Source organism: Pocillopora damicornis, chromosome 7, assembly GCF_964200805.1.
Source record: "Pocillopora damicornis chromosome 7, jaPocDami1.2, whole genome shotgun sequence".
Lineage (NCBI taxonomy): Eukaryota > Metazoa > Cnidaria > Anthozoa > Scleractinia > Pocilloporidae > Pocillopora > Pocillopora damicornis.
This window is the reverse complement of record NC_142676.1, coordinates 8043221-8066468: the sequence shown is the minus strand read 5'-3', so window position 1 is coordinate 8066468 and position 23248 is coordinate 8043221. Positions and strand designations below refer to the sequence as shown.

At 39.1% G+C, this 23248-nt stretch overlaps 1 protein-coding gene and 1 pseudogene across 2 annotated transcripts; both read left to right on the top strand.

Annotated features, from left to right (window-relative positions):
- Positions 1–3063: 3063 nt before the first annotated feature.
- Positions 3064–12258, top strand: LOC149042348 (uncharacterized). Its single transcript, XM_089212984.1, has 6 exons — positions 3064–3227; positions 8089–8375; positions 9170–9284; positions 9647–9769; positions 10281–10678; positions 11425–12258. The coding sequence occupies exons 1-5, from the start codon at positions 3116–3118 to the stop codon at positions 10481–10483; spliced, it is 840 nt and encodes a 279-aa protein (XP_089069110.1). The 5' UTR covers positions 3064–3115; the 3' UTR covers positions 10484–10678; positions 11425–12258.
- Positions 11453–12258, top strand: LOC149042349 (putative skeletal organic matrix protein 5; annotated as a pseudogene). The gene is made up of 2 exons (XR_016188606.1): positions 11453–11551; positions 11636–12258. The product of XR_016188606.1 is annotated as a putative skeletal organic matrix protein 5 (transcript).
- Positions 12259–23248: the final 10990 nt, after the last annotated feature.

Sequence of the window (23248 nt, the reverse complement as noted above, 5' to 3'; positions counted from 1 at the left end):
ATATATCTGTGGTCGAGAGACCCAATACTTTCTCGTGTTCTAGAGGTTGTACAGTTGGGATAGCGGGAAGCAGAAGCTCACTCCGAGCTCATCCCCACCGCAAAAGTGAACTCATGACTCATCAGGGAGCTCTAATGTGGGTTAGTAGAGAAGCTTCTTCAACCAAACTGAAGGAGAGAGTTTTGGAAACACTTCATGAGGGTCTCATCGGTATGGTCCAGATGAAAGGCATATTCCGAGGATACATTTGGTGCCCAAACCTTGACAAGGACATAGAGGGGGCAGTCCGAAACTGTGGAGGATGTCAGGAGACAGCAAATAATCCAACCCACTCACCCCTACAGCGTTGGGGGTACCCTGCAATACCCTGGTAGAGACTTCTCTCATATTTTGCTGAACCCATTCAAGGAAAAATGGTTATGGTGGTGACTGATGCACTCAGCAAGTGGCCCGAGATATTTGTGATGGAGAATACTTCGGCTGAGGACACCGTTAGCACACTACGCTCTCTGTTTGCACGCATGGGACTTCCTGATCAGATTGTGTCCGACAATGGGCCTCAGTTTACTTGGAAAACTCTTAGGCAGTTTTCGTTTGCAAATGGGATTAAGCATGTCACCGGCGCTCCCCATCACTCCTCAACCAATGATCAGGCGGAAAGACTACTACAGAGTTTCAAGAAAGGAATAACGGCTGACAAGTCTTGGAGAGCTTTTCAACAGAAGTTCGATAGGTTCCTGCTAACATATCGATCAGTTCCACACGCAACAACTGCTCTCAGTCCTGCGGAGCTATTGCTCGGTCGGAATATCAGGACAAGGCTGGACCTAATTAAGCCGGATGTCACGAGGGGGGTCGACAAGAAATTGCTCCAGTCGAACAACAGCACCTTAAAGTTTTTCATCAACGACCAGCATGTGTGGGTCCGCAACTACCGCAGAGGACCACACTGGGTACGTGGCACAGTCATTGAGCGAACGGGTCCAGTTCTTTACAGGGTCAAAGTAAATGACCAGACCTGAAGGCGCCGTCTGGAGCAGCTGCGGGATAGCTACCTTGCACCAGCCAAAGAGGAAACAACTGGTAATTGTGTTGTTCCTGAAAGGGGGGGGGGGGGTGGGGGAGGGACATGTGATGCTCGCGGTATCAGAAGCTAAGCAGAAGGATACACCAACTCAGGTCATTACATCAGACGGGGAGGTCCCATCAAAAAAAAAAGTCAGCAACCGAGCCCTGAACCAGAGTTCATTACTACCCGTGTTAGGCCACCCGCCAGATTCCAGGACTTTGTTCACAACTAGCGAACTCTATTTTATTCTACGTTTTATTATTTTATGTTTGTTTATGAGTGAAGGAAATTGTTAAATCTTTCCGTTTGGGTTTTTCTAGTACCTAATGCCAGGCGATTTGTACAGGAGGATGAAGTTTTGTTGGCAGATTAAAAACCACTATCTTGATCTTTGACTTTTTTTTGAACATTTGGTCAATCCACGATAATGTCCTAAACATGAAATAGGTAAAGTAGGTCTTAAGGCTACGAGGGATTCAAAATTCCACTTAAATGGTTTGTACTTTGAAAAGGACTTAATCCACTTTGAACTGTTTTCCTTTGAAATAAAAAAAAAAAATGCCGCGTTTAGGTTCATAAAAACTCAGATTGATCGAGTGAAAACATTTATCATTATTTCAAAATCACCCGGTAGCACTTTCATAAGAATATGTTTATAAGTAAAATACCCAAATTCTCGACACTGTTGCCTTTCATCGTCATAGAAATTTTCCAAATTTAGAATCACGCAAAAAGGAAAAAAACATTTTTCATCCAGCAAGTCCACTGGTAGTTGTGTGAGGCTATAATCCTGTTATCGTTACCTTCTGAATCTGCACTCATGGTTAAGAATGACATTATTCCAGCTCCAAGTCTGTAAAATAAGAGGATTCTATGAGTTCACACGTTTGATTGTTTCTCTTACATGCAAAACTCTCTTTTCGTCTGGGTGTAATTTCCTCCTTGTAAGATATCTAAAAAAAAACTACTAGAATAGACATTTTTCAACAAACTCTGTTACGTATTTGAACATTGGAAAAGATCAACATCTCGCCATGCCGTCTACAAATATGTTACTTTAATTTCGCACCAAATTTCTCATACCATTACTGCTCACTTAACCGCTCCGCCTTTAGTGAATATGAAGTGAAGATTAGAGCGTCATTAGATATTTTGATTCAATAAAATGAAACAGAAAAAAAAACTTGATCTGTAACTGGTGGTCATGGAACTGGTTGCAGCGTGGAGAGCGGGACATTTTAGGACAACTACAGTTTACATGGTTAGATGCGCGTAGCGCAAATGTAGTTGCCTTAAGATATAGTCATTTCATCGAGGGCACAAAGTTAGAAGAAATGGGAATAAGAACCAGGAGAAATACATACTTATCTGCTCATCGAGTTTTATCAGGTTTATGAATTGCAGAAAGGATTACGAAACCGTATTATGTTCCTGAAAACCGCAAAAGGCTTTTGATCGAAAGGCGCGACTCAGGACTTGAGCAACAAACTAAAAGCTTAATAAAGTTTGCTTTAAAAGGATGCTTCAGTAGAGATTATTGACAGACCAGGACATTTAATTACTACTTCATAAGTTGTCTTTCGGTCCTTTCGTACAGCACTGAGACGGTCTCACTTCGATTTCGCACGGAATGACTTGTAACATTCCTACTTGGCTAACGGTGGCTTAGTTACCTCCGAGATTCAATTTTTTTTGTTATAGAGGGCAGGAGAAATACAATAATGAAGCACGGCGCGTGACATCCTGAGAGAAAGAAAGTAGTGTGTGTTATTTCCTTAGTCTAATTCGTGACTGTCTGTACGTCTTACATGTGTAAACACCTGCCAATGTTGCGTTACATTTCAAGTGTGGGGTGTGTCACAAATACTCAACGGTAATTGGCCCACGTCGGTTAAGTGGTGCAGAATAGCTCTTTATGATTGGTAACCAGGGATAGTGACCTCCTTAACTACCAGTAATAATCAGATTTCATCGGTTAAAAGGAAGATAGGAAGTTAAAAGAAACTAAATAATAATAATTATAAGATCGAATTTTGCCTTCAATTTATGTTTTTCGGGAAGTTGGTCTCGAGAGGGTTCAGCGCCATGAAGAATTCGATCTTTATCTGTATTCTGTTAGTCCTGTGCCTCACGACGTCTGTACGTGTGTCTTCGCAAGGTTAGTTTATCTATTACCGATAACTGAGCGGGGTTAGTGATGGGGTAATTAGTCTCTCTCAACCGTAGTTGAGATGTAGTCTCTCGAAAAAGTGGTTCAGGCATTTCGGTTAAAATCATCGATTTCTTTCAACGAATTTTTCTTAGTCTCAAAGTAATAGAAACCATCTTGTTTTTTCGAATTACTGCAGTTTTTTTTCTTTTCAGAACGAAAATCGCTCCGGCGCTCAAAGGCCCATTTCTAAAAGCGCCGATCATTAAAAATGGCATAAATTGTTGTGCTCGCATTTTTGCAAAGCTCGTGTTGAGGAGTTTGTTTGGTTCGCATATTTAGTTGGATCCTATTTGAGAACAAGTTACATAAATTTTCCAATTTTAACGGTTTTTTACATTGAAAATTATTTTTTTCAGTTTGACACCTATTTTGTCTTTACCACGGCCACGATCGTAAATATGCTACTTTTAATCGCGGCTGAACACAAAATTCCAACTCCTTTCCCATAATATCTTTATTCAGGCTAACAAAAGTAATATATTCTTATTCAGTCTAACAAAAGTAATATATTTGTTCAGTCTAACAAAAGTAAGGTAGACGAGTATGGTAATATAAAGATTTGTTGTTGTTTTGACGAAGTTCTAGCACTGCCAGCCAACATATTATGCAAAATTTCGAAATTCCACCCGATAATGCACAAAAAATAGACTCAATTATGTATGAAATTCACGTCTACAACCTAGGTTTGACGCCTGAATTAAATAGTTTGAAGCTTTTTTATGCTTGAAGATGCCATGAGAGAGAGAAAATCTCCTTTCCCATCAAGGAAAAAATACCGCCGCCGAAGGTGGTTCTTCGCTCTGTAAGCGACCCCTTCTTTTATTTATTACTCAGTTAAAGAGAAAAAAAGAGGGAATTCAATAGTCTGGAAATATTTGAAATAGCCAAGTCAATCCAAAGTATATCTTAGTGTCAATAGGTGGAAAATGTTTCCAATAATGGTATTTGAAGGGCGGTCCTTTTAAATTGGAAAAAAGCTGCAATCTTAGGAGGTAGTGCGCGACAATAATAATTTATTCATCGAACATCTATTCCTACATGTAAGGATTTTTATTAGTAAACTATTTAGAAAAAAAAAATACAAACAAACAAAACAAAACAAAACAAAACGAAAGGTGCGCGTTCTCTCAACCGACAGGAGCAACCAGTTTAGACCCCGACTACATAACAGTTACCTCGTTGCAGACATCTAGGGAAAGTCTGCTCTCGTTCAAAAAGTTTCGTTATCTCGATGTACCTAAGCTTGACGAAATTATGGTATATGATTACTTTGAATGTAGTTTAATGGGGAGATAATGAAGGAGAAGGAGAATGAGAAAATTTGGCATATACCAATTTCACCACTGTAAGAAGATTAGGAAATTTCAAAATGAATTTAAGTCGCCTCGTAATTTTCTCATCGTGAAATTGATTTTTAAAAAGTTGTTTATTACTGTTTGATTATTTAACCGATGGAAATTTCAGGTACGTGGATAGATCTAGATGGATGTTTTGCATAATTGAAATTATTTTCTACAGCAAAATTAGGTTTGGGCCCGGGGGTTAAATGTAATAGTGTAGTTTGACCGTCCGGGTTAGTGTAGTCCTCAGAAGGACTACACTAAGTCGACTGACAGCAACCTTTCACATGACTCTGATTACGAATTTCGCTCAGGTTGTCGAAACGTCTGTCACCATAACCGACAACAGTTCTTTTAAGGACTACATTCACCCGGACGATCAAACTACACTATTAAAAATTAGGTTTGTTTTTTGAACCACTTTCAGAAAAAATTCTCGTCATCCTCCAAATTATTTTTGTCGAGGCTTGGTGTTATTTTTGAAAGGTAGAAAGTGACCTGGCCTCTTTGATTTATGATACTCGGACTGTTTTACATCAAAAGAAACTCAAACACAGTCGCCAGACAACGGAAACGGTAAAAACTTGTTATTTTGGCCACCTCATATCACAACGTCGAGATAATTCATCATAGCCCACCTGATGATTGTATTTTTAGGCCTTTATGTAAAATTAAAGTCAATGTATACAAAGACAAATTGATAGTGCAGTGCATAAATTCACTTCCAGCACTTCCAATTTTAGCTTATAACTTTGATGATCTTGATTGTGACCAACCTAAAATTTTGGTATCTTTTGCCATGCCAGTTTGTCATGTGATGCAGACCTATAGATTGATAGTAAAGGCTTCTAAAATATTCGAAACAAACTATCGTAAAATGCGCTAGGTGGTCTGGTCTTAATGAAATTTATTGCAAGGCGGAGGATGATTTTAGTCCAATAAGGGCGGAGTAATTTCGGCTTTTTTCTGCAGAAGCATTTCTGTTCTCCGTCGAGTTTCCTGCTAGGAATTAGTGGAAGTCGATCGATTTTCAAACCGCTTTTATGTCAATTCGATTAATAATTAATTGACTCGTCAAGAAGCTTAAGACAAATATAAATTAAAAAATTAACATTTTTGACTTGTTTAAAGAGAGGTTTGTTTTTGGTCTCCACAGGAGTAAACTGTTAAAAGATGGTTAACATTTGATCAAATAAATTATAGGTGAATAGAAAGATAGTTGGGCAGATGATTTTATGAATAAATTTACGAAAATTTCATATTCGAAATTGTGAATGGTTTTCGTTTCTCTCTCTCTTTCTCTCTCTCTCTGTGTCAAAAGTTTTGGTCCTTTTATTTTTCAACAAGCTCTGTTACATATCTGAACACCGGGAAGATCAAAATTTTGCTATGTTGTTTTCAAATGTATTGATTTTGCACGAAATTACTCGTATCAGCACCACGTAGTACTCAGCTAAGCGCAGTCCTGCAATTATTGTATATGAAGTAAATATTAGAGTGTCAACAGGACATAGCGATTCAATGAAATGAAACAGAAAAACTTGATATGTAACTGGTGTTTATGAAATGAGCAATACTCAGATTTCATTGGTTAAAAGGCAGTCAGGAAGTTAAAAAAAAATGATTGATAGATAATTTAGGCATCAATTTGTATGTCTTTCGGGAAGTTTTGTGCATCATGATGTCTGCACTTGTGACGTCGCGAGGTTAGTTTCACCATTACTCATTTCTGAGCGGAGGTTATTGAGGGGGAAATTAGTCCCTCTCAATCAATTGCAGTCTCTCTAGGAAGCGGTCTAGTAAATTTCGGTTAAGAAATCATTTTCTTTCACATTTGCCCATGAATCTACCTTAGTCTTAAAGTAGTCGAAACCGCCTTGTTTTTTCAAATTATTGCAAATTATTTGTTTTTTTTTTTATTTTCCGAGCGCCGATATCTTTTTCTTTTAAGAGCGCCGATCGACAAAAATGGCATAAGTTTGCCGTTCTCGTATTTTTGCACAGCTCTTGTTTGGGGAATTTTTGGGAAGTGTTCCTAATAATGGTATTTAGAGTGAAGTCATTTTAACTTTGAGAAACCTGTAATCTTATGGGGTAGCGCGCGACAAGAATTAATTTGTTCGCAGGACCCATCTGCTGTGTTTATAACCCATGAAATCGCCTTTAAAATACTATAGTTACAAAAATGCCTTAAATAAATCAGTTGGAGTGTTATTTTATTAGTTGGTGGAGGAATATGGGAAGATAAAAATATGTTGCGGCTTTGGCGAACTTCTAGCCCAGCCGGCTGATATGTTTTGGACATTTACGAAAATTCCACCTAACAGTGCACAGAAAGCAGACTCAATAACATAAGACATTTACGTCTTAAAACGATGGTTGACGCTTGAATTTAGCACATGGAAGCTTTTTTGTGTTTGATGATGCCTTAAAACAGCATTTAGGAGAGAAAAATATTCATCCTTATCTAGAAAAATTGTGTTGCCGAAAGTTGTCTGATAGCTCTTTTAGCGACCTATTGTTTGTCTGTTACTAGGCTAACGAGTATTTTTAGATCAAGACAGATTCATGAAAAAAACTTTGAAAGAAATCGATTTTTTTTTTAAACAAAATACCTTGGAGCGCTTTTAGAAAGACTGGATCTTAATGTTTGACGCCAGTTGGTTGTTAAAGAGGTTTGTTTTGCTTTTCATTTTCACAATAGTATTAGTTAAATCGTAGCTATGCACTCTCTTTAACTTATTAAAACTGCGTGACCGATTGAGCTTTGTGAGTGTCATTTGATGTAGATTGCAAATAGTTTTCGTTGCTTTCGTATGTAAATTTTACTTTACTAGACTGGTTCATCGTTATCCAGTTCATCAACCAAGTCAATCAAGTTTTTTTTTTTTTGTTTGGTATTGCACTCCCAGGTATGAAATTAAAATATGGCCGTGTGAATGCAGTCTTCATCCTTGAAGTATGCCCTACCTATTCTTTGAGTCTCCTGCAATGGTTATCGCCCACTTGTTGTGAACTTTTTCTCTAACAAATCGTCAATGACGTCCACAGTCCACACGAAAAACAAAATTTTTGGAAACTTAGCAATTCATTGCACTTCACTAAATTTAGAACTCACGGCCTGGCTGGGCAAAAGCAGCACTTCTAATTTTCTTCTACTTGAATGTATACCAGCGAGTTTGAGATCGTAAATGTCGTATTTGAAGACAGTTTTGTGCGTTTATCTCTGGTAATCAACACTTGCATCACCCAAGTCATCCACCGGTGGCAATAGATATAGTCGCCCGCAGGACAAACAAAGAGGTTTAAGAAAAAAGAAAAAGGAAGTGTACTAGAAAATACTTATGAAAATTAGTATCAAAAATTATCACTTACGGTAAGTTTAAATAATTCGAAGTTTATTCATAAAAAGTTCATAAACAGATCTGTCGACAAAGACAAATGGTAAGCTTTCTCTCCACCGACAGGAGCAGCAAGTTTAGAACCCGACAACATACTACCTACCTCATCACAGATATCGAGGCAAAGTCTGCTCTCGGTGGACAAGTTTCATTATCTCGATGTACCTGAGCTTGACGAAATTATGGTATACGACGACTTTGAATGCACATTTAGATGCCATCACCATCCTCTATGCGTTTCCGTGAACTTGGCTGCTGAAGGTGATTTGTGGTGTGAGTTACTGTCGTCTGATAAGTACAGCAACCCCAATGAATACAAAGAAAAAAAGAGTTCGCATCACTATTTCTTTGAGGTAAGGATGATTTTCACCTTGGTTGCATCACTTGAGTTGTACTGTTTCAAGAAAGATCTTGAGAAACAGAAGGAAAATGCAGTTGTAAAAAGAAAAATGTTACTCAGGGCACGAAGCAGACTAAAAGATTCGAGGAAGGACAAAACCTATTTTTTATAATTCAGCTGCGGAGTTAGTTCATTCAAAAATGCTATGTTATCAGAGCAATTACACTCACGATCACGAGCATGAAATCATCGCTTTAATTATTATAATTACATTTGTCATTGCTTTTCATCTATATGCTTATTGGTAAAGGATCGATTGTGAAATGTTTGCCAATTTCGAAAAAAGAGAATTTGAGTCGGAGAAAATTGGTCTCCATGGTGTGTGTTCATATTTTGACGTAAGAGGCCCACATGTAATCAACGTCAGATGGACTCTTGCCCAGCTACGATAAGTTAATACTAGGTGCAGCGTAGGTTTCTTTAATTTGTTTAAGGCTGAAATAAAAGCACAATTTTTAACTATAAATGTCCAGACTTTCAAATTTAAATATTTTTGGTGCTTTGTCGCCGAAAGGTACTTAGCCTACTTGCAGAAAACAAAACAGGAGTATACTAGTTGCATATCATAACAAAATGATTCTTGTTTCCCCCTAAGTTTTGATTTTAATTAAGAGCCTATGTATTTGGAATGAGAGGCTTTTTACAAGTCTTATCACAATGTTGCATCTCCAGAAGGAGCGAGACTTATAGGACAGGGGTATGGGTTTTACTAAAACGTTAAGGGAATTTTTTTTATTTTTGCATCAGAGTGCTTGTGCAAAAAAACCCTGCAAGAACAACTCCACTTGTCTAAACGGTTTTACTGACAAAAGAGATGGGTGTTTATGTTCCGCTGGATTCAAGGGTCGGACTTGCGATGAAGGTAAATAAGTCTGCATGTTATAAGTTTTATGGAGAAGATGACAGTATTTCCGTCTGTGACTAAAAAGTCATTGTATGAGCTCCATGCATGGAGCTTAGGAGGAGTGAAACAAAGAAATTATTAATAAACTGGCATAAGTCTAAGGGTTACATTATCTCCTGAAAAAAAAAAGTAAAGAACCAACAAAAGAATTTTGGGTGGTCTTGTAAATCCGGAAAATGGGAGCTCATAGAGATGAACTGAAAGAAGAGAAACCAGCAGTGCGGATACAGCTCGCAAGAATTCTATGCATTATTTGAGTGACATTGGAACCAAGTACTTAACTTTAATATACTCTACATCAATGAGGTTGAATGTTGCAGACATAAACGAGTGTATCGAGGGAACATCCGATTGCAGTGCTGATGCTGTGTGCAACAATATTAAGGGTTCCTACAACTGTACGTGTAAACCAGGATATTCTGGAGATGGACGGACTTGCGAAGGTAAAAGTGACCAAAGTTGTTATTCTAATTGACGAACAAGGGAATGAAAACTAAAGAAGCAAACTTCAACCCTAAAAACCTTCAAATTAGTCCTAGGGTTTAATACAGTGGTAGACTTAGTGAAATTGTAGTGTTTTTCTGTCGGCTAGGTTATACCGTAATATAAAAAAAAAAGTTATTGGTCGCCAATTAGAGAGAAATAACAGATTAGAATCATCCTGAAGTACGAAAGTTGTCAACTCCATTTCTTGGTGTTAAAAAAAGAGGGGGGGGGGGGAGGTTTTCATATTGAATCGGATACCTTACATTTTACAGAAGTAAATTAAAAGTGTATTATAATCGTGCTCAATAATCAGTTCCTTAATGGATTGATGGTACTTTTGCATGTTCGAGAGAACTGCGACAAAATTGCAAGGCTCTCAAGACATCGGATCAAACGTGGGTCTCCACTTGTTGTTTGCACTTTATCTGTAAATCAGACGACGTTCTAATTAAAGGAGAGTCTTTTCAGATATCAACGAATGCGCTACAGGAAGACAGAACTGCAGTGCTGATGCTGTGTGTAACAATACTAAGGGATCGTACAACTGTACATGCAAACAAGGATACTATGGAGATGGAAATATCTACCGTTCGGGTAACATTTTACCTGCTATATTTCTTAAGCTGGGTAAATTCGCGGCTTCGCTCCTTTATTTTTATCTAGCGCATTAGACACCGCTAACAATGCAAGTTACGAAAACACGAGTGGCCAAGAACATTGTGTATTTCCTATTCCACGCGTAAATTTTCCCTTTGAGAGCATTTCAAAACTCCATCCCATCATTTTTTCCTAAAGGGTTTATTACTGTTGATATGCCTTTTCTTTTTTTCAGCTTCGACGTGTAAGGAAATTTTCGACCGGAATGTGTAAGTCAATTATTCACTAAGAACAAAACCGGCGCGGAATTTAATGAGAGAATATGAAAATAACAGTAGTTCTAATAATGATAATTCTGAAAATGATACTGCGCTAAGCATAGCAACTTTGATAATAAACTTGCACACTAGCTTCCATCTTGAAAACTTTCGCCCCATCGAAAAGTACTTTGTGTCATTTACTACATATATGGAAGCCATGGCCCTCATCAAGTTTCAACTAAATCTCTTTATTTAGGAAGATTCTTTATTTAGTAGATCGAAAAAATAGTGGCGAGGTTACCCTGCACTTAGACTCAAAGCCAATGTCTGTTTTCTCTCAAATGGGAGAATTTGGATGCAGGCCACCAAATTTGGCCATTTCGTGATCTTGTTTCAGAAGGATGGAAAGGTGATTTATTATGAAAGTATAATCAGCTATTACATTAGTCTTTCTTTTCCTTTTTTCAGTGGGAACTTCAGTTTATACGCTGATATTTTGTATAATGTTTTTAAATAATGTCAATTTTTTTGCAATAGTGAGTGTGCATAGTTGAAGATCTAAATCAAGTCGATTCTAGCACTAACGATTGAGTTTTATCACTAGCGATTGATATTTTAGCACGAACAATTGAGTTTATCACTTGAGATTGATATTTTAGCACTAAAAATTGAGTTTGTTACTAGTGATGGATATTTTGGCACAAATGGCTACCCACAGGTTGATTCAATTGTTTTTAATTCCTCTTTTTTTTAAGATCGCAACGAAGCCAAGTATACCCGCTGATGTTTGGTTCACAAACGATTCCTGTTTTCTGTCACATGGGAATTGTTGGATGTGGGGATGGAGGATGGACGCTGGCCATGAAGATTGCCGGCACGCAGGTTAACTCCCTGTCTCCTTTGCGAAACTCTTGATATTATTGAAATGAACATAGGCAAATCAAAAATGCAATTCTTGTCTTTCAGAGAACTTTCCATTACGATTCCCAATTTTGGAGCAACAGAGATGCCTATAACATTTCTTGAGGCAAGACTGGCTTTGATTCCCAAGAGACTAAGTTACCAACCTACTGGAATACATCCTTCTCCAAGATCTGCCTTGGTATGAAGATTAATCACCAGCTCAGGTTCATTGTCATCAACAGGCACGCCAACTCACTGTTCTCACTGATCGCTGATGGGAAATACCGTGCCACCTTACTGGGTCGTAACATGTGGAAGTGGCTGGTTGGTCCACAGGCCTCCTTGCAGCTCAACTGCAATAAGGAAGGATTCAATGCGGTGGGAGACAGCCCTAGTCATTCCAAAGCAAGAATCGGCATCACGGCTAACGAGCAGAATGACTGTGGTTCCTGTGACTCCCGCATCGGTTTTGGCACAGGAGGTCAACCTGATGATTCCAACACGTGCGGAAATCAGGCAATGCACTTGTTAGATAATGAAAACAAGCACATCAAAGCCATGGGGTACATCCTGGTACAGTGACAGGGGACACAGTTAACTTCCCAAATTTTAAGCCGAGAAGCCATCATGAAGTAGAAAATGTAGTATCCTAAAGCTTACCAGCTAATAAAACGGGTTCAAAATTATCTTCTCCTCTGGTGCGATTTGTCTAAAATATAACTTTTTGAAATCTAGCCTTAGACGTTTCAATTATGCGAAGCCAATTTGAAGAAGAAATTGGCAATGAAGACATACTCAATGTTTATAATACGTCGTTGTCGCGGACTGTACGTGAAAGGAGGTCATGATCTGATCACGCACTGAAGGACGTACACGAAAATAGTGACTCTTTAAAATTTGATTTTTTATTTATTTATTCAGTTATTTTCTGTGCAAAGGATTCGCCGTTTGCACACGCCTCATGCATTTGTCTGCTCGAGTGAAATGCGCGAGAAATTACGCCTGTTATGCAGGGTAACCCGGAGCTCAAGAGCATGAAAGACTTATATGGAAAACAATTGGCTCAGAGACGAAAACTAACAGAGCGCAAAAAGTAGTTTCTCTCCAAGTAAAGCCTACTTTTTTGGTTATCACCAGAAGGCCGGCCAAATTTTTCTGTACCATTTGTTCGAGACGTCTGTCTCCACGCGAAATGCGAATGTACATATTGACAAGATGATCATTAGCTCTTCATTCCAACGGATTTCTTTCCAAAATATTTTCCTTAGCCAAAACCTCTCTCACCACAATTTCAGATGTCCCCCTTTCAATTCGAAAACTCGCCTAAATGGATCAGAGCGATTTCCTAAGATAATCTTAGAGAGACGAATTCTATCGCTATTTCTTGTAGAACAAAGGATAGTTTTGGAACCAGTCATTTATGTGGGGAATCGTACATTTCGGAGAGGAAATCAGTCGTTACTTGCAGACCATGTAGTTGGAACTATAGAAAAAAACTGACTGCCAAGTAACTGCCAATAAAGAGGGGAGTGAGGAAGTCAATAAGAATATTACAAGCAATACGCGTGCGTTTACTACTGATGAGAAAGAAACGGAAATAGAAAATTGCAAATTTCAACGTGAAACCAGATTGATAACAGTTCTCCATCGGTGTGCGCATGCTCCACAGGCCACCAAATTTGGCCATTTCGTGATCTTGTTTCAGAAGGATGGAAAGGTGATTTATTATGAAAGTATAATCAGCTATTACATTAGTCTTTCTTTTCCTTTTTTCAGGGGGAACTTCAGTTTATACGCTGATATTTTGTATAATGTTTTTTAATAATGTCAATTTTTTTGCAATAGTGAGTGTGCATAGTTGAAGATCTAAATCAGTCTTTACCATTTCCATTACTGCCTCAACTAGAATGCGTCACCAACATATGATCATCGCCTTTCAGCTTTAGGCTGAAAATGTAGCCCCTCCAGGACAAGAAACCGCTTCATCACCAGGCAAGTGGCTTCCTCACGGGATGGTTAAAGTATGATTACAACACGTTTGACAACGAATAAAGCGTGAAAAAGCTTGCAAATGATGGAAGCAACCATTTTTTTGACATCATAGAATATATATTGGTGCAGTGACAAGGGAGACAATGAACTGTCCAAGATAAGGCCCTGAAGCCGAGTGAAATTGGGATTATATAAATGTAAACTTAGGGACATACATAAATTACACTCTGAGGCTACTCTGACATACATTTAGTCTTGCTTTCTTGGGACTATCTCCAGGCACTTTTTTTTAAAAATACGGTTTCGGAACTCTTTCTTTCTTTATTTTACTCAAATAAAGAGACGGTATTTGCAATTACCGTGGCTATCGATATAACGAATTATTTTTTATTGACATAGAGACTCGGCATGTGTAATCGGTAAAAACCAATAAGGTGGGCCACCTGATATCACTTCCTCGAGATCATTCATCACATCCTACCGGATAATGCTATTGTTAAGCCTTTATTATAAGTTATAGTAAGGCGATAAAAAAACAACAACAGCAACAACAACAAAAACAAAACAAATTGGTGGTTTAAAGCATAAATTTTACTGCAGCACTTCCAGTTTTAGGTTACTAGTTGAATGCTCTCAATCGTGATAAACTTAAGATCACCGTAATATTCGCCATGCTAATAATACCTGAAAAATAGAAGTTTCTAAAGAACATTCTCAAAGAGCTCCCGTAAAAAGTGCCAGTTGGTCTGGTTTTCAGCAAGTTTATTTCATAGATTGCTGCATATTTCTACAAATTCAAGCCAAGAACATCAGCAGTAGCATTCATATTTTCCATTTGATTTGTTGCCAAGAAAATGGAAATCGATTTTCAAACATTAACCGCTGTAACGTCAGAACGATTTCGGTCTCAGAAAGGGATTCGCGACATGAAGATACCTTTTTCTGTCTCATCGCACGGTGAGCTTAAGCATTATTCATCTCTGATGGGGTGTGGTCCTTCTCAATTATAGTTACCTTTATCTGTTATTCGGTTAAAAGAGGTTTTGTAGTTTATCGCCACAATAACAATTCGCTTAACGATAGCTTACCACTTTTTTCAACGTTTTTAAAATTCTCAACCAATATACTATGGGTGATTAGATGATGAATGTGCGGTTTTTTTTTTGTATTTCTTTCGCAGCCAATCGTGAAAGATTTTCTTTTCTTTCTCTCTCTCTCTCTCTCCCTTTTTTTTTAAGTTTGAAGGCCCTTTTCTTGTTTGTTTCTGCCGCAGTAGTTATGCTGCTGATTCAGACTTTTGTTAAGTTTTGGTCAACTTTTTGTTAAAGAAATTACTACCACGGACAGGGAATATCGACAAATGTACCTGTTATAGTTAATATGTAGCTTTGTTAGTAATTCAACCCGCTGAAAAACAGGATGTCATACAGTAAAGCTCTCCTGCAGTATAGACTCTTTGCAAAAGTTATTTGTTCATTGATTTCTTTAACGAATCAATTCATTTGCGTAATTGAAACTAAAAACTTGCGTTTTAACTGAGAAAATATACTTCTCTTTATTTTAGGGGAATTTTGAAATGTCAATTTCTTACTTAAATATTTACATTTTCTGTGGAAATTATTAGCTATCTGGGAGTTTCCTTCAGGTGGCAACACGGATAATTCCGACTGAGAAATTGAAATAGAGGACAAGTGCCCAAAGGGGTTTTAAATAGTCTTAAAAGGAACAAAAAAATACTTAAACATTCAGACGGATAAACTGTCGATAATTACCATCATCATTATGATCATCTCTTAGTGTTGTATCATCAGCAAATACTCATTTCAAGTGAAAAAAAGTTTCTGAAATATTCATAACGATTTGTCGTTAATTGCGCTAGGTACTCTAGTTTTCAGCAGTTTATTTCAGGAAGGAAGACGATTTTGGGCCTAATAAGGGCAAAATTGCTCACTGCTATTTCCACTAATGAAAGCCAAGTAAAGCATCAGAAGTATTTATATTTTCTGTTTAGTTTCTTGCTAAGAATATGAAAACTGGTTTTTAGACTAAAACCACCGTTACGTCCGTACGATTGATTATTTAGTGACTCGTCGAGAGGCTTCATGAAAGTTAATTTATTTTCGTCAATGAATTGTTTTTGTGCTGGAACAAGGGCTAAAGATATCGAATTAAAACGAAGAACATCAAGTCTCATTGGTAAAAAAAAAAAAAAAAAAAAAAAAAAAAAAAAAAAATACCAGAAAGCTTTTACCATAACAAAAAGAATCTAAATAAGTTTTTCACATCAATTTGCACATAGTTCCAGAAGTCGGTCGCAGAAACCTGACGATCCGCGCGATGAAGAAGTCGATTTTTATCTTTGTTCTGTTACTTTTGTGCTTCATAACACTTGCTTACGTCTCATCACAAGGTTAGCTTCACAATTACTCATGTATGAGCGGGAATAGAGGAGGGACATTAGTCCTTCATAAACATAGTTATCGTTTAACACCTGCATGGTCTATGTGTAAAGGAAGTTTTGGGATTCATCTCCACAATAGGAAACTGTTTAAAGATAGTGTAATATTCCTCCCTAGGAATTGTTATTCATGAGATGGTAATAAGGTATGGAGAATCGCTCTGGCCGGGAAAGCCCAAGCCAGGCGAAGGGGTGATGGTGAGACGGATCAATCCGACCGGGGGTGGGGTGGGTGGGAAAACGCTTCGATGCGCAGAACACAGCCCAAGGCCTCAAGTGAAGTGACAAGGAGTGATATAAACAATCTATTATATCCAAAATCCCTAGGGACTAATTACCAATGCTAATTGAGTTAGCATAGTGTAATATTCCTCCCTAGGAATTGTTATTTATGAGATGGTAATAAGGTATGGAGAATCGCTCTGGCCTTCCCAAGCCTACACCCACACTCATATGAAATGAACAATCACGCACCCTAAGAAAAGAAACACAAAGAACTCTTTAATCCTCTTTCCAATCCTTACTTAATACATACTATATCTAATCATTAACAATAACCTATACTATAATAGTTCAAAACTTCAATAAAATAAATTCATGAAAAAGCTTGGGAGAATCCCACAAGATGATCCTGATGTTTGTAGTCCTGCCCCGCTTGTAAAGGGAGATCCGCTAGTTTAGCCGCCGCGCCTGCCGGATTCACTACTTGCTTAAGTTTGATATAGTGAAGCGCCGTCTTACTAGATTTCCAGCCAATGTGGTCCATGATTTCACTGAGACTTACGCTTCGCAATGCTAAAGATACAGCCGCCCCACTGCGAAACTCATGAACTGTTAAATGACTACTAGATAACTTCCCAACTAGCGCGGAAACATGAAAACTCAATCGCGCTTGAGCCGCCGAAGACTCCAAATGGCTGAAGCAAACTCCGCCAGATTTTGAAATAGAGCGAAAAAGGAAACCTAGCGCAAGGTTAATACGTAACAGCTTACACACATCAAAATACATTTCCAAACCCCGGACAGGACAAATCAAAGGATTAGATCCCCGCTTAAAGGCAAACACATTTGCGTCACCTGACCTGAGAGACTTTGTCCAAACATGATTGAACAACAAACCAGAATTATCCGAGAAACGTAAAACATCAGATACTTTTACTTGTAACAAATCAGCTGCTCTATCACCAGCAAAAAATAATGCCTTAAATAAAGCCTGATCGCGGGCATACATAAAAATCTGAATTGCGCGCAAAGTCGAAGAATGCAACAAAAGGGCTCTAATGAATTCAGAGATAACCAACAAATCGTTCACTAAGATAGGCTCTGCCTGGCGTGGAGTTACCCTAGCCTTTAGCTGTTCTTCTCGCACGTTACTCAAATAATTCTTAACTGATCTACAAGAAGCTGGATTACCTACACCTAACAAAGACTGCCATCCTGCGCCTCGACCACTCTCTGCAAATATAGCACGCAACTTGCCAATCAGTGAATCTATAGTCCCAAATGCCAAACGTTTAGGGCACTCACAAACTAGCCCTGCATTACCTCCCCAGGTGTGACAATCCTGTCTATGAACTCGTGTCCTTACCTTTCCATCCTTCCACACAAGGAACGCAATAACATCCGAAGGAAGCGCTGACGACAAAGACTTGGGGACTGACAAGTTTCCCAGGAAATTTATAAACTCCAATTCCAGAGCTGATTTCTGTTTAGAATAACGAGACGAACTACGTTGCTCATTCAACTCGCGTACTCGTTGGGCCATGCTGCCTTCATCAATATCCAATTTCTTTAGTGGTCCTTGGATTGAAGCACGTCTAATATAACCACATTTCTGACAGAAATTGAAATCCTCATCGTTCGGATGTGAGCATCGTGGGCACGCAACGCAGGGAGTGAATAACTGCGGAACTTCGGAACTCTAGGTCTATGTCTGTAGGGAACAAAAACGAAACAAACAATGAGCACGACTCTACACCTAGAACCGAGACACGCGAAACGCCCACATAGAAAAGGGACAAGGTGTTGGACTATAACCCGACTTTGATAGGGATAGCAGAACACTCAAGTCACCCTGTGTACACCAATAGCGATGAGGAACAAACTCTGGAACCACAATAGTGAACGGGATCTTAAAACTCAAGAGAAACTTCAACAGTGGACCAATCAAAGAAAATGGCGGGAAGACATAAGGATTGGACATGGACGGAAAACCCGCAAGTCTTGACTGAAGACATTCACACCGTTGGAGTGTGGGCTTGGAAAAGGAGTAAAATGCGGCAAGGAAAACCCATCTTTGTTCTTCATTACATTTGAGTCCAAAGACATCAAGTCAAACGAATGACATGCAACTCCGCCAAACTCTTTATCGACCCTCTCAAAAGCTGACATTGACAATTTGGAATCCTCACGTGACATTGTCCTAGACGGAAAATCGGCCACATTTTCCTTAGATGGTACATAGGATAAGTTCAACTGAACATTACGAGAAGATAGAGCAAAATAAAGTCGTTTTGTAGCTGACGTTAACTGGGGGGATCTCCTACTGCCAGACCCCTGTCACGCACCTAATACTGCCATACTGTCAATAGAAGCATCAATTCGGCAATCCTTAATTCCGTCAGGAAGAGCTTTAATAGCATACAACAAAGCTAACATTTCCTTTGTAGAAGTATCGAGACACAGTTACTCTTGACTCCAATAATCTCGAAAAATCTGATCATCCGAAGGTGAATGAACTGCACAACCCCACCCATAACCGGACGCATCGGTAGAAATCGCAATACGCACATGCTTCTCGTCTCTCCACGGAAGAGTGTCCTTCCAGTCGTCAAGGTAACGCCAATGCGAAATTTCCTCCCTCAAAGCGTCGGTCATAGACACTTGCCCATCATCCAAGCCAGAAGCGATCGCTCTACTCATTTCTCTAATGAACAATTTCGCGGCTGGAACAGCCAAAGAGAAAGATATGCATTTCCCCTGAAATCGTTGTAAAGTTTTGTTCCAAACAGTTTTCTTGCAGGCAAGAATTTTCTCCCTAATTAAGGCCCAGGACTCAATCTTACGGCGCGGCACCAAGAACGATTGTCGAACGGAATCCACGATCAGACCCAAGATACCCCAGGGATGTGACCGGCACAAGAACCGAATTCTTGATACCAATGGTATAACCGAGATCAACCAACACAGACCAGCAACCTGAACTGCAGAGATCTGTCCACTGGTAATATGGACCAAGGCCCAGTCGGTCGCAAAATCTCTCCAGGAATCCCTTGAGCTCTCAAGAAACCTGTGGCGGCCAGACCAATGGTATGATAAACATAAGGGGAGATTTTCCATCCGAACGGAAGAGTCGTACAAACAAACCACAGGCCATCAAAACTAAACCCAAAGTATGATTGCGAGGACTCTGTCAACATCACGTGATCATACCCGGACTTGTCGTCGCACTTGGTCATGAACGATCCGGGGTAAACATACCTAGCCACTTCACTCAGTTTATCCAGGGAAAACGGCATATCTTTCATCCAAAGGTTTAGAAACCTCGCGTCAATACAAAGTCGAGGCTTCGTAGGTTCAACCGTGAGTGGCAACACAAGATGGGGGGGATCATCGACACCCACTACCCCCCAGACTCTAACAGCGCCGGTTAAAACACGATTCCGAATCTCCTTGGATATAAATTCCGTAAAATTTTACAGTTTACATGCTTCGGGAAAATCTTCTTAGGTGGAACAGTAGACGAATATTTAGCTCTCTTGAAAACTCCCGCAAAAGGTCTTGAAAAACTTAAGATGTCGACTTTATTTCTAATCCAATCTAGAATAGTTCCTCAACAGATGACCCTCAAGTACCAGCTCCCAGGCGGCTGAATTACGGTGAAGACCACCTGCCACAAAGGAATCCGGATCCCTTGAATGTAAAGTCCCCAGATCCGGAACCTTACCTGATGAGATAACACTTCCCCAACACACAGCCGCACCCCCTGAACGGGAACCCCAGTCATATCCACCCATAGGGTCTCGTTTCTTGGTTTAATTGCCGTTGTTTGTAATTGAAATTCCGTAAGAACGTAAAAGTTATCCACAGCAGCTTCACGCTTAGTACCACCCAAAATCTAAAGAAAAGAGGGCAAAAGAGAGATCACCTATGGGAAGACCTGGGGTTCCCGATCAGGAGGGAGCAGCCTCAATTCGCCTGAAAACAGGTCGTCTGGTGGTCACCATATGTGATGAACCAGCAGGAGCTACTCTACCCCGATCCAGAACTTACAAGAGTGAATTAAAATTGAAACAACAACAGACACCGATTGACACAATGAAAAGGGAGCCTTTAACACCGAGAAACACACGGCATAAATACTGGAAACTGATCAAAAAACATTGGGAAAACGCCTTAATCCTGTCAATACATTCATTGTTTTTGAGGTGCCTCAACTCCTTGATTATAAAGGCGAGGCCTCTTAGACTGAGGACCTGGCTGTGGACGCGAGGAAGAGAACCTCTGATAATGCTCATATAGGCCACACTGAAAACACTGGACTTGTGATCTATCCCTGCCTCTCCCCCTTGGCATGAAAACGATTTGCACCAACTCCAGGCACTCGCAACGCTTTATCTACGGCAGCAATCCGCTTGAGTACCACTTCATCCTCCTTATCTCCTAAGAGGGCTTCAAGATAGCGCTTAAATTGCATGTTTAAGGCCCACATTATATTTTGCATTGCTGTTAGCACTGCAGAATAAAATCCAGCTTTCGCGTGTTTTGTTTCCTTGGCCACAATCTTCAGATTCACTAGGTAATCAATTGCCTGGTCCTTCTGGAACAACGGAGAACGTATTAGGTGCTGTAAATCCTCCAACACTGATTCAACAGATTTCTTTTGGGAATCTTCCAACTTCTTAAGTCTCTCTAAGACACGAGCAAGATCACACTCCTCCTATATAACAGAATTCAAAAGGCAAGATAAAAAATCACTGATCCACTCATTTCCTTTCTTTTCATTACTAAATCTCATAACTGATCAAGCACAGTATAATACAGGCTGAAAAAGAACAACACCGATTAGATTACAAGTTATGAAATATTACATTACATTAAGTTAGATTAAATTAAATAAAAATTAAATTAAATTATCAAAACCTCAAACTTCCAGCAATAACAATGAACGCTCCTAGCCTCACAGGCCAAAAAATGTTTTAAAAACACACAACGGCAGAGCAGTCTTTGGTTTTTTTTTTTTGGTTTTTTTTTACATACCGTACAACTCAAAGCTACTACACGTAAGCTTGCACAAGCAAATGAACGGCGACTGATGCTCAGGCATCACACTCCAACAAAGCAAAGCACGGCAACAGAACTTTCTACATCAGCAAGCAATTTCTTAAACGAGGGGCTACAAAGTAAAATCCAAGCCACAAAAACAAAAAAGGCTAAAGGAGAAAAAATTTATTCTTGCGCGCCAGCATCACACTACCACAACCGAAGGTGAACACAAAGCATTCCATCCCAAAATGCAAAATACCGAAACTATTTTCGACCCCAGAAGCACAAACAAAAAAATTTTAAATGACAGTGCAGAGAAAGAAACTTTCACGGCCTCGCAAGCAAAGAAAAAACTTTGATCCCCGCAGACAAAGAAAACTTTAACAGCCCCGCAGACAAAGCAACTTTCGCGGCTACGAAGACAAAGAAAATTTCTCGGCCTCCTAAGCAAACGAAACTTCCACGGCCCCGCAGGCAAATAAATCCAAACGGCCTCTCAGGCAAAAGAAAAAAAAAACAAACAACAACTTCCTACACGGCCCCACAGGGGACGAAAACTTTAACGGCCTCGCTGGCAAAGGAAAACTTTCTGCACAGCCCCGCAGGCAAAGAAACTTTCACGGCCACTCAGACAAAGAAAAATTTCACGGCCCCGCAGGCAAAGAAAACTTCACAACCCCGCAGGCAAAGAAAACTTTTACAGCCCCGCAGGCAAAGAAAACTCTCATGGCCTCGCAGGCAAAGAAAAAAAAAACTTTCACGGCCCCGCAGGCAAAGAAAACTTTCACGGTCTCGCAGGCAAGTAACTTTAACGGCCCCGCAGGCAAAGAAAAAACCTTCACGGCCCCGCAGGCCTGACACAATTTCACATCTACAGAAAGTAAACCAAATCTAAACTCTACCGATAAAAAATTAGCCACTGAAATATAATCAACCACATGGTAAAAAAAGTTATAGAACGCTTCAAGCAGTACACAGCCCAAGGCCTCAAGTGAAGTGACAAGGAGTGATACAAAACAATCTATTATATCCAAAATCCCTAGGGACTAATTACCAATGCTTATTGAGTTAGCTTAACACTTTCTTAAACTTCTTAACCAAGTATTAACACATTCTTAAACTTCTTAACCAAGTAAATTATTGGTGATGGAGAGATTCTTGGGCAGATAGTTTGTTTGAGTCTCTTTACGTGACTTTAATTACGAATGGTTCTCATTTCTCGTTTCTGTTTTGTTGTGGTTTTTTTCTTAATTAATTTTTTTTTATCGAGCTCGTCATCCCAGTTGATATATTGTAATATTTTCTAACTCTCTATCACTTCTTTATTAATTTATTAATTTGTTTGTATTTTGTATTCGAACATGTGAAAAGTTTACACTCGTAAATTATATTATCTGCCTAGTCTTCTTTTGTTATGCCGCTTATTTGTGTCAGCTGGAATGGTTTTTGTGTTTATTGCGCTCGTAAAGTTAGATTTTTGCCTCAGTCGTGGCTAAATTTTTCTCCATGAAATAACTCTCAACGTCAGGGAATATCCAGAAATTTGCGATTCCTGCTAGATATGTAGCTTTTGAGGAATAATATATTCGGAAGAAGAAGACAATAAAGATTTTGTAATAAAGATCTTCTGTAATGACAAACCCTTTGCAAACATTCTTTGTTCATTGATCTGGTTCATTCATGGATTTCTTCAACGATTCAGTCCACTTTACAAATTAAAACCGGCGAACTTCGTCTTCACTTAGAAAATAAACTTCTTTTTATTTTTGGGGAATTTTCGAATGGAAAATCTTCTTATTTAAATATGTGCATTTTTTGTGGAAATTAACTGCCATCTGCAAGTTTCCTGCAGATGGCAGTACGAATAATTGTCTGTAATTTATCTAGAAAGGTATTCATCTAGAAACTAAAATGGAAGATAAAAAGGGAAGCAAATGGATGGATGAATTGAAATAAATGTA